At 42.9% G+C, this 14,980-nt stretch overlaps 1 protein-coding gene across 1 annotated transcript in view; it reads left to right on the top strand.

The window, feature by feature from the left end:
- The window catches only part of Itpr2 (inositol 1,4,5-trisphosphate receptor type 2), a 528,924-nt gene that overhangs the window by 467,527 nt on the left and 46,417 nt on the right, over positions 1 to 14,980 (top strand). The window contains exon 53 of the mRNA XM_023718939.1: positions 7,779 to 7,957. Within this exon, the coding sequence (XP_023574707.1) occupies positions 7,779 to 7,957 (179 nt within the window). The remainder of the gene's footprint in view (positions 1 to 7,778; positions 7,958 to 14,980) is intronic.

Below are 14,980 nucleotides of genomic sequence, written 5' to 3'. Positions count from 1 at the left end.
AGCCTGACTCAGGATAGTTATTGGCAGTAATATTAAGGCTAGAAGACAGAGTCAAGAGAGGCCAGGCTGATAGAATTTTAGAATATTGATGGTTAGGAATGGAGGCAAAAGATAGTGTAGGTACTTGGGTAAATGGTAATAGCAATAAGTGATTAAGTTGAGGATAGATTAAAAAACCATTTGACATATGCTGGGTTTAGCTGTGGGAATGTTGAACTTGAGGCATCAGTGAACACAGGCTGGTGTATGGTCTGAGCCTCAGGGGGTGTCTCTGAACTGAGAAGGGGACTGCAGAATCCTTGGTCTTTGTGTAGTAGTAGAGTCTAGAGTGCCAGTGAAAGCTGCCATGTGAGAAGAGGACCAGATGGCATACAAATGGAAAGTATCAGCTCTGAGGAGTTAGGAGCGAAAGAGAGGCCCACACCGTGGACAGTGAGAGCAACAAGCGGAATGTTGTGAAGGGAACCAGGGGTGTGTGGCTTTGGGAAAAGACCAGGAAAACTTTGGAAAGAAAAGGGTTAGCAATCAGCTAGTCCCAAACAGAGAAGGCTAATAACCTGAACCGAAAGAGCCTTTGCAGTTCTCACTTAGGAAGAAGCTTTGATATTTCAGGGAAAGCAGGTTGCATAATTGCTGAGTAAGGCTTTGTGAGAAGGCAGCTGAGGCAAAAATGGGAGTCTTCTGTGTTTGTGTCTAGATTAGGTGGAGAGAACAAGTATGAAGTGTAGCAAAGGAAGATGCAACATTCAGGAGCTTGAGGAAGACAGAATCATGCTTAGGAGTCAAAGAAGGCACTCTTTCAATTTTATAAGTCAAATAAATACACTACTTTTATGAAAAAATCCAGTCCTGTCTAATGTATATGAAATCTGTCACTGCTTCTATTTTTCCATGTTAAGTTGGGTAGTTCATTCATGCTGTTTCTTCTCAGCAGATCCATCCCCCATCCAAAAAGAAGTATGCTTCCCTTCTCCTTTGTCCTTGGTCCTCTTGTGTGTCACCCATTTGGGGGTCATGTACTTCTCTTGTACATTCATGAAATATTTTCAAAAATTACTCATGCTTACTCTATGTGGCTTCTTACTTAGTTTTTTTTTTTTTAAAACTGTCATGACAACCAAGTACTGTGCACCATGTCTACTGCTCCCTCTTTATAAATATGCAGAGGTGATGTCACACCAACCTCTGACTGGGTGGCCATGCAACCAGGATTCAGACCCAAGCTATTTCAGAAATTCACTGAGCTGTGCAATTCTCCAGTGTCCCAGTCAAGGTCCAGCTCAAGGACAGCCAACTCCGGGGGCTGATCCAGGGTGACAGGTGTAGTGATGCAGGGCGGAAGCACTGGGTGGAAGGGCCGGTACCACAGAGGAGAAAAGGTGGTGCCTTCACAAGCCTGTCAGTGTGACTGTTGGTCTTGGATGCTACTCCATGGAAGCTCTTCGTAATCATAATCACTAGGATGTCAGGGGCACCACTCTGAAAAAGGTTTTCCAAGAGGATCGCTATGAGTCCAATCTACGCAGTGAGACCCTGTAAACCCTGTAGACCCTGTCCTAAATACAGAAAAAAGAAAAAAAAAAAAAAAGGTTTTCTTTTTGGAGGGTCCAAATGAGGGTGAGAGCCTCATTCTAAGATAGCCTGTACCTCATTATGTAACAACAAAACACACAGAGAGTTCCAATACCTTTGCATTTACTTGGATAATTGTACCACTGTGAAAGGAACAGTTAATGCTTACATTTAAAAAAAATTTTTTTGACCAATTTTGAATGCTTATATCTGGTAATCTGAGCAATTAATTTGAACACAACATTATGTAATATAACAACCATTATTAAATTCCTATCATTTTCTTTAGTGAAATTCTGCAGTTTTTATTTTTTATTTTTTATTTTTTTTTGTATTTTTTTAGGGAAGGGTCTACAGGATATTCAGGGTCTCACTACTAGATCGGACTCTTAGTGCTCCACCTGTTTACAGCCTCCCAAGAGCTGGGATTACAGGTGTGCGCCACCACGCCCAATCTCAGAGTGCCCCGGGGTGGGGCCAGCATACTAATTTTTCTTTTTAACTGTTTTACTTCTCTTTAAAAAAAAAAAAAAGAACAAAAGAGTTATAACACTTAAGACATAAAATAAACTACACAGACAGCATATTTAATATATCATTTAACCACGAGCCCTGACCCTCCATGTCTTCCCTTCACCACAGAGTTCCCTTTGGCTTTTCAGAGTTTTACAAAAGCTACAGAGTGTAGATTCCTCAAAACATCTTAACAGTCTTCCCCGCCGAATTCAGCAGTTCTTACCAAATTCCACTATGCATTTCCTGCCTGCCTCTGATTCTCCCTCTCCTTGCCCTGGTCTTCGGTTCCAATGCAGTCTTCTTCCTTTTCCCCCAGGCCCTAGACAGAGCTTTCGTTTTTTGTCACAGACTTCCTGTTCCTTCTCTCCACCCCGCTCCTTATTCATCCCTCTGTACAGGTTATCTCTAAGGAGCGTGCGTTCCCGCTCGAAACCCTTCACCCACTTTCCTCCTCTATCTTTGTTTGCTCACTGGACAGTTGGGCAGGCTTGTGCCTTGTCTAGCTGGCAGTCAGCCATCCATGTCCAAAGCCGATGCGTCCTGGCTTTCTGGCTTTCTGCTCTGGCCCAGCTCGGGATCCTCGGTGACTTATCACAACTAATCATATCCTAGTCTCTCTTCACTCACCTGGGCAGGGGACATCACCAGCATCATCTTTAGCATCTCCCCCTCCTCCTCCTTCCTTCTTCATTCTCCTCCTCTTTCTTATTTTTCCTCCTTCTCCTTCCTCTTCCTCTTCCACTTCCTCTTCCTGTTCCTCTTCTTCTTCCTCCTCCTCCCCCTCCCTCTCCCCTCATTTTCCTCCTCCCCCTCCTCCCCCTCTTCTTCTAACCCCAGCTGCTATAGGCTAATGAAACTGCATTCATCCACAGAGTCCCGCAGCCACACTTGCTTGGGTTTTTCAGGCTTGCCTTGGCCCCGCTCCCCAAATGACCTGCCCATTGCCACCAGACGGATGTTTCCATGTGGACGTCATCATTTCCAAAAGCCATCAGTGACACTGCACAGTCCAAATCTCCAGACCTTGCCATTGTCCTGGCATGTAGGGGGCACTCTGCCCCCACCCCATGCCTACTTTCTGATTTTTTTTTTTTTTATCATTTATATCTCTCATTCCAGCTCACCCTTATCACTCACTTTTAAGTTCCCAGACTGTCCTCAGGTGTGGGAGAATGTCCACGTGAATCCTCAACTCCCACAGCGTGGAGCTTGGAGCTCCACCTCCTCCCTAACACCCAGCTCTAGCGCCATCGTTCCATGAAGCCTTCTCCAGTCCCACTAAACTGAGCACACGTTTCTGCTCCTGGATCGAATTTCCCCTCAGAAGCCTTAAGAAGAAAGTGTAGATGCCACAGCTTTGAATTTAAAGCTTGTTCTGGTTTGTGCCAAAAATACCATTTCAGCTTAATTTCCAAGGGTTCTCTTGTAGCCACGTGAAAGGAACTGCCATTCCCAGGAAGAGGTCATCTACCTTCATGGCAAGGGACGTGGGCTTCAGAGTCAGAAAGACTTCTTTAAATGCTGACTGACTCCTCCACTAACCAGAGGAGACAACTTGTTTCCTCACATCCTTAAAGGTCATATTGGATTATTTTAATTATGACAGTGCATTTAGACACCTTTATAACTTGTCAGCATCAGTAGGCACTCAATAAAAATTAAACACCTTTTATTGCTCTTCACTTTTTCTCTACTCGCCATAAGTGAGATTCTTTATCAAAGCTTTACACTTCTTTGAAACCTTTCAAAGTACACTTAATCGGAATTCATTTTGTTCCTTTATGATTCCTTGGCAGATTTTACACTTCAGAATATAAATTGTCTGTTTCCTCTACCGTAGTATGGATTAATTGATAATAGGGACCATTTTATAGTAGGTGTTTGTATCGAGTTCTGGGAAATTCTATTTTAATCTATCTTTCTGTCTCTCTGTCTCTCTTAGATCTCTCTCTCTCTCTGTCTCCCTCAATTAGCAACTCTACTATGATCTAGTTCACATAATGTGTAACTTATTATTTTAATATCTGTAATTTAGAGGTTTTTAGCATATTTGTAGTTACACATAGGTCTCTGCAATTGATTTTAGTACATTTTCACTCCACTGACTGACTTCAAAAGAAATACACCCTGTATTTCTCTTCCCCAACTTTCCGCCCTTCTTGCCCCTGGACAACCACCGATCTGCTCTCTGCTTCTACACATGTGCCTGTTTTGAGCATTTCATATACATAGAACCAAAATATCTGGTCTTTTGAGACAGACTCCTGTCAGTAAGTATAATCTTTTCAAGATTCATGTTTTGCCATGTAGCAGAACAATATTTCATTGCAAAAGAACAACATTTCCTTGTATGACTTTACCATAGTTTGTTTCTCTTGATCCGTTGTTGGACATTTGAGTAGTTTCCCATTTTGGCTATCATGGCTAATGCTGCTATGAACATTCATGTGCCGACTTTTGTGTGAATACATATTTTTATTTCTTTTTCATGTATATCTAGGAGTGAACTGTGATGAGTAACTCTATGTTTAACCTTTTTAGAAAATGCCAAACTATTAAATAGTTGCACTATTTTGCATTTCTACTAGCAACAGGTAAGGGTTTCAGTTTTTCCATATCCTTATCCACACTTGTCAATACCTGGTTTTTATTACAGGTATCTTAGTGGGACTGTTTTTTGTTAGGGCAATATTCTTAATTCATTCGGTCTGTATTTTGTTAAGTATCAGGCACCATGCTAAGCTGCTGGGACCACTGATGAAGAAAAGAGACAAACGTATCTGTGTGGGAGAAGAGACACTTAACAAGTAATAAATTTTTATCGAAGTCTCTGTGCAAAATGAGATTTCTTTCTTCAGTCCTGGTTAGCAAGCAGCTGTGCTTGTTCTTGTGTTTGCCTGTTTAGCAAATTGAGATCCAGCGTAATCAAACAACTTTTGCATAGCTGTCTGTCTCAGTTATTTGTCCCTCATTGCTGGGACAAAATAACTAAGACCCAAAATGAAGGAAGGAAAGGTTTATTTAGGTCACAGTTAGTGGAGATTTCAGTCCATACTCAGATGGCTCCAAGGCAGAGCGGCACATGGCAGCGGGCAGCCGTTCAAGGTGGTGGAAAGCAGCAAAGAGCAAAGGGAGGAGCAGCAGCTGGGGCAGTTAGCAAGCCTCTCTCCCTTCCTTATGTTGTATTCAGATCACTCACCCCAGGGCGGGTGCAACACTCATAATCCCAGCAGCACTCACACCCATAATCCCAGCAGCACTCATACCCATAAATCCTAGCACTAGATCATAAATTAATCACAAACTCTAAAAGCTTGCCCCAGTGACTATATGAGGCTTTGGAGGGACAAGTAGACACAAACCATGACACTATCTTTATTTGCCCTCTGTCTTAGTCATGTTTTTACTCGTTGCTGGGACAAATACCCGACACTCAAGATGAAGGAAGGAAAGGTTTATTTAGCTCACAGTTACTGGAGGGTTCAGTCCATGTTCCGCTGGCTCCAAGGCAAATGACAGTAGTTCATGTGGCAGGAAACAATGAAGAGCAGAGGAGGAGCAGCTGCAGCGGCATCCGTCAAACCTCTCTCTTCCTTCTACGCTGACTGCAGAGACAGGGGCTCCAAGGTGCAGATCAGAGCTCCTTCAGAGTGGCCCAGCTGAGAAGCTCAAGCTCCTCCAAAGACTGGGACTTCTCTATGGAAGCAGGACGGGGCAGCAGGAAACTGGGCAGGCAGGGTGGTAGGAAGCCTTTCTCAATTCCTGGGCCCTGCCCACATGCCGGGCAAGGCCTCCCCGCTGAGAACTGTCAGAGCGGATTCAGCCAAGTTGACACGATATATCAACTAACACACCTTCTTAGAGGGTGACAAAAACTATAAAAAAGAGAAGAAGAAGAAGAAGAAGAAGAAGAAGAAGAAGAAGAAGAAGAAGAAGAAGAAGAAGAAGAAGAAGAAGAAGAAGAAGAAGAAGAAGGAAAAAGTGATGAAACATGTCAGCAAGAAAGGGACAGATTGTGCATTAATGTGCTCAGGTGAAGCCACATTGAGTTGTCGGGAAAAATTTGAGGATAAATGCATCACGAGATTATCAAGAGGAAGAGTTTTATGACCCAGAGAAGCAGCCTGCCCAGATCCCTGAAAGCAGTATTCTCTGTCCAAGCAACAGCAGGGAGGCTGGTGAGGCTGCACAGGAGTGTGCCGCAGAGAGGAGGTCAGGAGCTAGGGCAGTGGCTCAAAGGCCCCGTCACAGGACTCAGCAAATGAATGTTGCATGAACACACTTATACTAGAAGATGTTCATTGCTTACCTAAAGTTCTTTATCTGGACATGATTAGCAACCCTTCTGTGGGCCAGTGTAAGGACTGTGAGCTTCACACAGGGAAGTGAGGAGGGAAGCCGCCATCTTTCTTAAAGCCTTGGAAGGGTCCCTCTGACTGCTGTGCTGAGAATGGGCTGTGGAGGATGGAGCTAGAGACAGGCAGGCTGGGAGGCTGGTGCAGGGCTCGGCGGGAGGGGTGGGACTGCCTCAGAGAGCAGTGGCAACAGCAGAGGTGGTAAGAAATGGTCAGATTCTTCATCTGTTTTGAAGGTCGAGCCAAAGGCATTTCTGCATAGATTAGATGTGGAGTGTGAGCAGTGGGGAAGCTCTTGGAATGAGCACCCGAAGGAATGGGGAAAGGTGGGTGGAACAGTTTCTGATGAGAATGCTAGATTCATTTTAGTTGTGCTGAGCTGGTGATAGGTCACAGAAGAGGAGGCAGAGCCATCAGGCAGCTGGATTTTTACGTGTTTTCCATAAAGATATCCAATAACATAAGTTTAAAGGCCACGCCTTTGCTGGAGACGAGTTTTTTAAATTTATTGTGCTTTGCATCTTACTATTTAAGGGATCTTCTGCATGCCTCATTGGCCTTTGAAAAAAATGCTTAGGGAAAAAGTAGCCAGGATTGGACTCAATTTCCTGCTTTCTTCCCCAGTATCTGGGCTGCAAAGCCAGACTATCCCAGTACCCCATTTTACTTGGCATAAGAATGTATTTTTCCATCCTTGGTTTTCCTCACTTCCATTCATTCCTTTCATCCACTCTTCAAATTTGAGAGAAAAAGATATTACTACTCAGATCCTTGCTTCAGAGCGTCCTTCCAGAGGCTGAAAAATATTGAGCAGACTACCCGCTTCCTAAGGTGGCCAGAGGAATGGCCATCTAGAGGGCCAGAATGGCGCAAGTCCTTGTCACCCTCCTAGCCTGGATGGCTGTCTCTGCTCATGAGCCTTTCACTGATTGCAAGGCGTTTAGAAGAGATGGCTCTTAGCTGCCTTCCCTCCTTTAACCCAAGGCTTGAGTAAAGTAGAATTTTTTTTTCTGTCTTGACTAGCAAGTCTGCCTTTTCATATACCATCCATTTTACCTTAGACTTGTGGTCCAATTTAATTTGAACATTGTGTATGGCTATATTTAAAATTACCTGCAAATTTACATCTACAATGGGATTGTGTATTCCCAGGGATTGGGAATAAACTATGGCTTTTCTTCCAGAGGTCTTGATCTTGTGCACTGTGTTGCTTTTAATCAAAAACATTTTAAATTGGCATATTCTTACCTAAAGCATTTTTTCACAATAATGGCTATGTTCTGTTTCTAGGCTAACAAGTAAAATGGTGATTAAATGACAACATATATGTATTATATTTCCTGTGTTTTGCAGGGCTTGAAAGGGACAAGTTTGACAACAAAACTGTTTCCTTTGAAGAGCACATTAAGTCAGAGCACAGCATGTGGCATTATTTGTACTTCATTGTCCTGGTGAAAGTTAAAGACCCAACAGAATACACTGGCCCTGAGAGTTACGTGGCTCAAATGATTGTGGTGAGTGCCAGAGTTTTCATCCGTGACTACACTGTGTTTTGTATGTTTCCACCCTCTCTTCCCTGTCATTTTTCCCAGAATGCAAAGGTTTTAGCAGGTGGTGTGGTTGTTTTTCAACTTCCAGATAGGTTTGTCAGTCACTGCAGTACTCCATGTGGCCTAGATCGTTCATGGGTGCCCAGTGGATTTCTTGGGTATTCCACCAAGTCTAACTCTCAGGTGCAAAGGGGATGCTTACCAAGGGATTCTCTCAGGGCTGTCTGTCACCTTCTGACCTCAGGCTTTCTGTCGTCACTGAGCTCTCAAAGCCCCAAATCTAGAATCTTCCCATGAGTCCATTTGAACAGAAAAATCACACTTCAAGAAATTGCTTGAATTCAGCAAAATAACTCAGTATAGTAAATAGTCCATAATAGTAGTGGGTTATCAAGGACCATTTTGCAGTGAAAAATACATATATATCTGTATATACAAAAGAGTTAGGATACTATACAGCTACTTGCTCTTAGTTTAATGAGAAAAAAGATTTGTACTAACAGTGTTTAGACAAGATATCACGTGTGTGTCTTGTACTCTGAATAACTACTATAAAGACAACAAATGTGATGTATTAATTACTGTATCTGTCCTACTAACCTGTTTTGAAACTGTCTCATTGCTGTTTTTTCCTCATTAAAATTAATAAAAATAGAAATTGCTTGAGCTTCAGAAATTAAAAGCTCAAGAAATTCAATTGTGTGTGGCAAAAGGACGATGTTGAACCCTAAAAGGAGAACTGAGCTTCCTGGCAGTGGACACTTTGGGTTGCTAGACCTGCGCTGGTGGTAGGTTTCAATTGATCTTGCTACAGCTAGATGCTAATAGCTTCTCATTAAGATAAGCACAGGAGGATGTGGTTGCCCCTGGCTTGAAGTTTCTTTTATCTCATGGAAAATTAAAGCTAACTGGCCTAGAGGGAAGTTTTAAGTTATAACTTTAGTGTAGCCATGCACACATTTAGTTAGTATAATTGCATTCATATAAATTCTTGTTCACGTAGGCTGCCTATTGGATATTTTTTTTCTCATACATACACACAAAATCATCCTACAAAATTGTAACTATCAGAGAAACAGGCCTTAGAAGAGGCAGGAACCTCCTTGCTGCTGGGTTGTATGTGTAGTATTTGGCACCTGTGCCAAAGACTCGGGAGATAGAAGCTAAGAGAAGGCCTCTCTTTCTCTCTGAGAGCTTGTTGATTACCTAGGAGGCCCAGCCCCAAGAGCCTCCAGAAATGTGTTTGGAGGGTGACCTGTGGATAAGTACAGGTGAATACGGTGATAACTTAGCTTCTAGTCAATAGCGATGTGTTCCAAGAAGGCTCCCTGTAAATTGAAGTTTTCGTGCTGTTCATAATTGATCTTTACATAGCTGTAAGTTGCTTTCTCTGTATTCTTGGTTCTGATAGTGAGCAGAACCTGACCTTATCTCTCCCCACCCCCTTCTCCATTTGCCCTCTCTCTATTCTAATTCATGTCAGTTGGAGACGATCGTTTTCAAGGTACTGTTCAGGATATGCATTCTTGGTTATTGTCCACACATTCTTGAGGTCATTTGTGAGACACAGTTCATTTCTGCTTGTGGGAGGAGGAACAAGGTCACATATAGAATGTGACCTCTCACTAGTATATTTTATTGAGAAAATATATATATATAGGCACCTATTGTCTTTTGGTCTGAAAAAGTTCAGGGAATACAGTAAAGATTCTGATGTAGTCTCTGTCTACAAAGGAACTTAGAGCTTCATAATACAGAAAAAGGAAATTTTAGAAAGAAGGAAAGGTAGACTATACCAGGTTTCTTCGAGTTGGACAAATGAAAATCTGTGAAGGTTTCAGGAGGTGGCGTGGCATTGAACTGGAAAGAGAACTAATGGAAGAGGGCTTGCTGGAGAATACACCAGACAGAGGAAGATTTGTGCAAATAGGGTTCGTCTGCTGTGTAAGGGCGGGAGTTCTCATATGAAGAAGCAACCTGAATGAAGGCATGAAGGAGGATTCTCAGACTCCGGGAGGACTGTGACTTGCCCAGTTTCAGTGGAACTTCATCCACTTCTAAGGCAACTCTGAGTGATAGGCAGGAAAGCTAGACTGCAGTTCAGAGCAAGAAGTGCAAGCACTTGGGAGCTGTTTCATTAGCAGTGGGAAGCCACTGAAAGCTATAGCGGAGGCAGTGGTGTGCTCTAGAACACCTCAGGTGCTGGTGTGTAGGCTGACTCGGGGGGACAGGAGGACATCAGAGACGAGATGTAGCAATGTCTGAGATTGGAGAGGGGCCCACGGCAGGAGCTAGGGAGATGCAAGGGCACAAGATGAGCCCCAGACACCTGCCCCTGTGAACCTGGATGCTGGGGGGAGGATGGGAGCATGTCAATGTCAGAAGGGCTTTATGTTAGGAGGAGAAAGTGGTCCAAGAAGATGATTTGTTGATTTTGAAGTGAGATGGGAGAAGGACAATCACAGTGTATTACTTGCAGCTATGAAAACGTCACGATGAAGCCCGGTGTTCTGTACAATCGACGCACCCTAAGTAAAGAATCATGGGTCCAAAGGAGCACTGAAGTGGCAACAAGGTGACTCTCAGAGACAAAATACTAGACCCTGGCTTTTCCTATTTGTTTTCCTTGGTGGTCTTGGGTTTCGAGGGAGTCCAGGAACCTGCCTGAGCCTCTGCATCCTCATCCGAAGTGCAGAAACTGCTGTATCTCTCACAGGAAAGCTGTGAGCTCAGTGTGGCCTCAAAAACTGTCTCAGAGTATAAGGACTTAGTGACAGCTGTTACTTTGACTGCACAGAACAACAGTGGAAGCCACCAAGCTGGTCTAGAATGGTGAGAATGATCTAGAAAGGTGAGAGAAGGAAGACAGTGTAAAGAGAGAAGCCGAGACAGAATGTGGGAATCCTTCATGTAGAAGAAGAAGGGCCAGCCAAATAGCTCAGCGGATTAAAGCACCTGCAAGCAGGCACAGGGGCTGGGGATTTGATTCCATGCCAGCCCTGCACCCTGGGGCACACTGAGATAGCAACTGAGACTGGGCGTGGTGGCGCTCGCCTCTAATCCCAGCACTTGGGAGGCTATAAACAGGAGAATCACTATGAGTCCAATATAGTAGTGAGACCCTAAACACCCTGTAGACCCTTCCCTAAAATACAAAAATAGGGAGAAGGAGAAGAAGAAATGAAATAGGTAGAAAAGAAGAAGGAAGGAAAACTAAGGAGTGAAGTTTGCCACAACCCAAAGGGTGAGCATTTCAGTGTCATAATTCAGCACCGTCAGTTGCTACAAAGAAGCCAGACAGAAGCGACAACTCAAAGCCTTTCTGTAAAATAGACATTGCCAAGTGGCATTTTCCCATAAGAGAAGACTGCTGTGTGATGTGGAGCCATCTTCAGCCTTCACATTGAAAACAGCATTTCACCAGGCGCTTGCACTTGAATTTGTAAGCATCCAAGTACTCATCTGTGTTTCTGCCCATCCTCCTCTATCACAGCTCTTTCCAGAGCCACAGCAGGAGGGATGAGAGCCCATGGGCTCACGCCAGCCTCAAAGTTTTCATCTGCCCATTGCATCCCCCCTCCTCCCAGGAAGACGCTCTGGTCCTGAACATTAATGGGGAAAGGAAAAAGGGTGGGGTGAGGTTAGGCCTGACGCCGACAGAAATTGCTCACATGGAAAGTTGTGCATTTTCTGAAGCAAGCTTTTTGGAAATCTTCTAAAATTCTGTAGCTGACAGATCCAATTCAGAAACTGTGCTTCCAAGCTCTGTGGAGATTATGGTTTTGGAATCCTGAGCCTCCTGGAGAGAGAATATTTTAGAGCATGTAGAAAGTTGAAGCACATTGACAATTTAATTTAATGACTGATTTCTCTCCCTCCACTCAACAGGTAACTACTCTTAACAATTCAGTAGGAAACCTGCCCCTGTTATTTTTTCTCCTTATAAGTATGTTCATTTACCAGGTTGATTTAGGCGCTTAAGGCTTTCAGAGAAGTTTGAAACATTTCATAATTGATACAGCTCTTATCTGCAAGGATTTATGTAAGAGGAAATGAGAATTCATCTGAATTCTGCTTCAGTATTTAAGTAAATCTGATTTCTAACTTGGGGTCCTTGGAAAATGCCTCCTACCTTTTGGTAAAATGAGAGAAACAAAAATATAGCAAGATGGGGGAGTGTTTCTTTCTCCGTGTATATTCTCATTTCCAATGCTTCGACTTTATATTTCATTAGCATGTCAATGAGTAACATTTATGCCAATATCTGTTAATCACCCTTTGTAACTAAAATACTATGTTGCTTCTAAAGATGAGAATTTTAAGAACATGTTGCCACTGTATGCATCCAGTAATAGAATCAAGAGCTTGAAATATTAATTAAAATGTTATAGTGCCTAACTCCTCCCCTCGAACTGTAAGCCAAGCTAACAGCTGGAATATGAATATTTGAATTAACCCAAAACAACTTCTGGGATATCGTTAGGGAAGCTAGAAGTCCCTGAAAGTATTTTGGGAATGCATTTTCTTAGGGCAAACAAATCCTCATTTTTATTAAGAGAATGGATGCTTGCGGCCAGTGTGCACTGGACACAGAAAGTAGCCAGGGAAAGGAGGGACCAGCCAGCAGAGTGAAAGGGAATTGAGTAAACTTGAGGGAAGAGTATATGAAAGCTACATCCCCCGGCCTGTCCTAGTAATGGCCTTTGAGCATCGTGAGCCCCTGTGCTCTTCTCATTACCCAAAGGATGATGCTGAAGCAAAATAGAGATTGTTAGAAAAATGCCCAAGGCTTTTAGCTGTTTTTCTACCATTTGGGGGACATTTTCAGGTTTTCAGTGTTCATTTGCTGAGAGATGTTAGGGATCTTTGGGGGTATTTACTACTTGATTTCACAAACAGGAATCTGCAGCGGAGCTGCAGGTAAAAGCAGATAGCACGGTGCTGCCTCCTAACATTCCGATGCCACTGACCTGAAACTGGGACCCTGGCTGTCCCCACTGGCATCATGACCATTGGATTTGGGAGACGTTTCCTCCTGCTAGTGTGTTGCACTTTTAAGTTCTTCTGTCTATTTGACTCAACTCTGTAACTGCTTCCTCATGTCAGAATGCTGTTGACTAAAAATTTAATGCAGTCTGTTAACATAATAGTCTGCTTTGTGATGCTGGATTTCAAACCCAGGGTCTTTCCCATACTGAGAAAATAGACTACTGTGTAGCTATAGCCCCAGTGGTCCTTTTTTGAAAAAAAATTAAATTAATTTATTTATCTGCACAGGGTCTCACTATGCAGTTCAGACTCGTAGTGATCCTCCTGTCTAGCTTCACCAGGGCTGGGATTATAGGTGTGTGCCACCACACCCAGTTTCAGGCTGGCTTGGGCACTCAGGGTTCTGGGGCTGGCATGGCATATGGTACTGGGGATCATACTCAGCCCTCCAGTGGTGCTTTATATCACAAAAAAATGATTGTAAGTTTGTGAAGGCTGTAACAAGGTGCAGACTGGCTCTTTGTTCTACACAGTGGCAGGGCAGGTAAATATATATATATATATATATCTTTAAAATTCAGTAAACATTGAGTGTACGACAACAGCTGTGCTGAAGGTTTGATGTATAAATGAAAAGAATAGTCTCTTCCCCCAGGAAACTCCAAACATTTGTTGAATGAATAAATACAAGAACAAGTGAATTAAGTAAGTGATTTCTTTTTAGCCCTCTGGTTGTTGGACATAATTTACAGAATGATACATCAAAAATAGCTGCAAGACATTGGAACATGAGTGTCTTATTAGTCAAATGCTACCTTTCCCCTCTTAAAACTTAGGAGATAAAGAGGTTACAGGAAGGGTTATGTCACCTGAATCATGTATAATGAAGGTGCTATTCAAAATTGAGTGCCTGAATTGAGAGAGGGGGCACTTTAATCCTGTTGTGGTCTCCCTTCTAGCATTTTCTGCAGCTTGGCACCTCCCACTCACACACAAATCCTCAGCAAGCTACTCCAAGTGGAGGGACAGCTATGTGGGCGGGTTTTCCAGATCTACTCCCATGCCCTAATCTGTGAAGATTTTGAAGCCCAGTCACTCGTTATGCTAGCCACAGAAGGAAGGAAAAGGACTAACAATTTCCTGGATGTTTTCTGAAACTAGACCTCAAAATCAATTCTATTTAGCTAGGTCAGAGTTGTGAGCTGTGGCTCTTCCTGGTAGGGGGAGACGTCTGGGTTCTGCGTGGAAAACATCAGCTCCTCTAAAATTTACATGCACTGTGCCGCATCAGCACCATCCGCTGCCTTAATTTCTGCATTGTTGTTATGTGTCACAATTATGAAATTATATGTTCTGATTCTATTATTTCTAATTTAATTGTGTAATTGGCTCTAATGAAGCCAATTTTATAACTGCTTCATTTTTTTAAACTAAAACCAATTTAAAAACTTCAGAAATCAAGAGGACACTTTTTAAAAATGTTTCTGTGTCAAGCCAACTACAGGGAAGTCTCTGTAGCTCAGGGGGAAGTCAGTGTAAACATCCACGAAGCCACCACCTTCATGTCCCACATGTGAAGTGCACACATGTGACTTCCACTGAAGAGAAATCTATTTAAGTTCCCAGCTCTGGATTTCATTGTCATGATGGGAGCTACAGTCTAAACTATTCTCATTTTCTGTGTCATATTCATATGCAGGGTTCATGAATCGCCACCCTGTGCCCACAGGTTTGCACCTTTCTAATCCTCTTTCTTGTCTGTAAAAGAGAGAGCAAAATGTGAGGTGTTAGTGGGGCTGCATTAAGAGGCTTCATTTGGAAAAATGAGACTGCACAGTTTTGTTTCTTTTTTCATTCTTTTTTCCATAATTTTATTGAGAAAAAAATGGCAATGAGACAGTTTCAAACCAAATTGGTAGGACAGTTACAATAATTAACACATTGCATACATTCTTCCTAGTGGTTAATTGCTGTACAAGATGTGGACATTATATCCTA

This window comes from Octodon degus, unplaced genomic scaffold (genome assembly GCF_000260255.1).
Source record: "Octodon degus isolate 3935 unplaced genomic scaffold, OctDeg1.0 scaffold00064, whole genome shotgun sequence".
NCBI classification, from domain to species: Eukaryota; Metazoa; Chordata; class Mammalia; order Rodentia; family Octodontidae; genus Octodon; species Octodon degus.
Note: the sequence above shows the minus strand (reverse complement) of the source record. Positions and strands in the feature narration are given on the sequence as shown.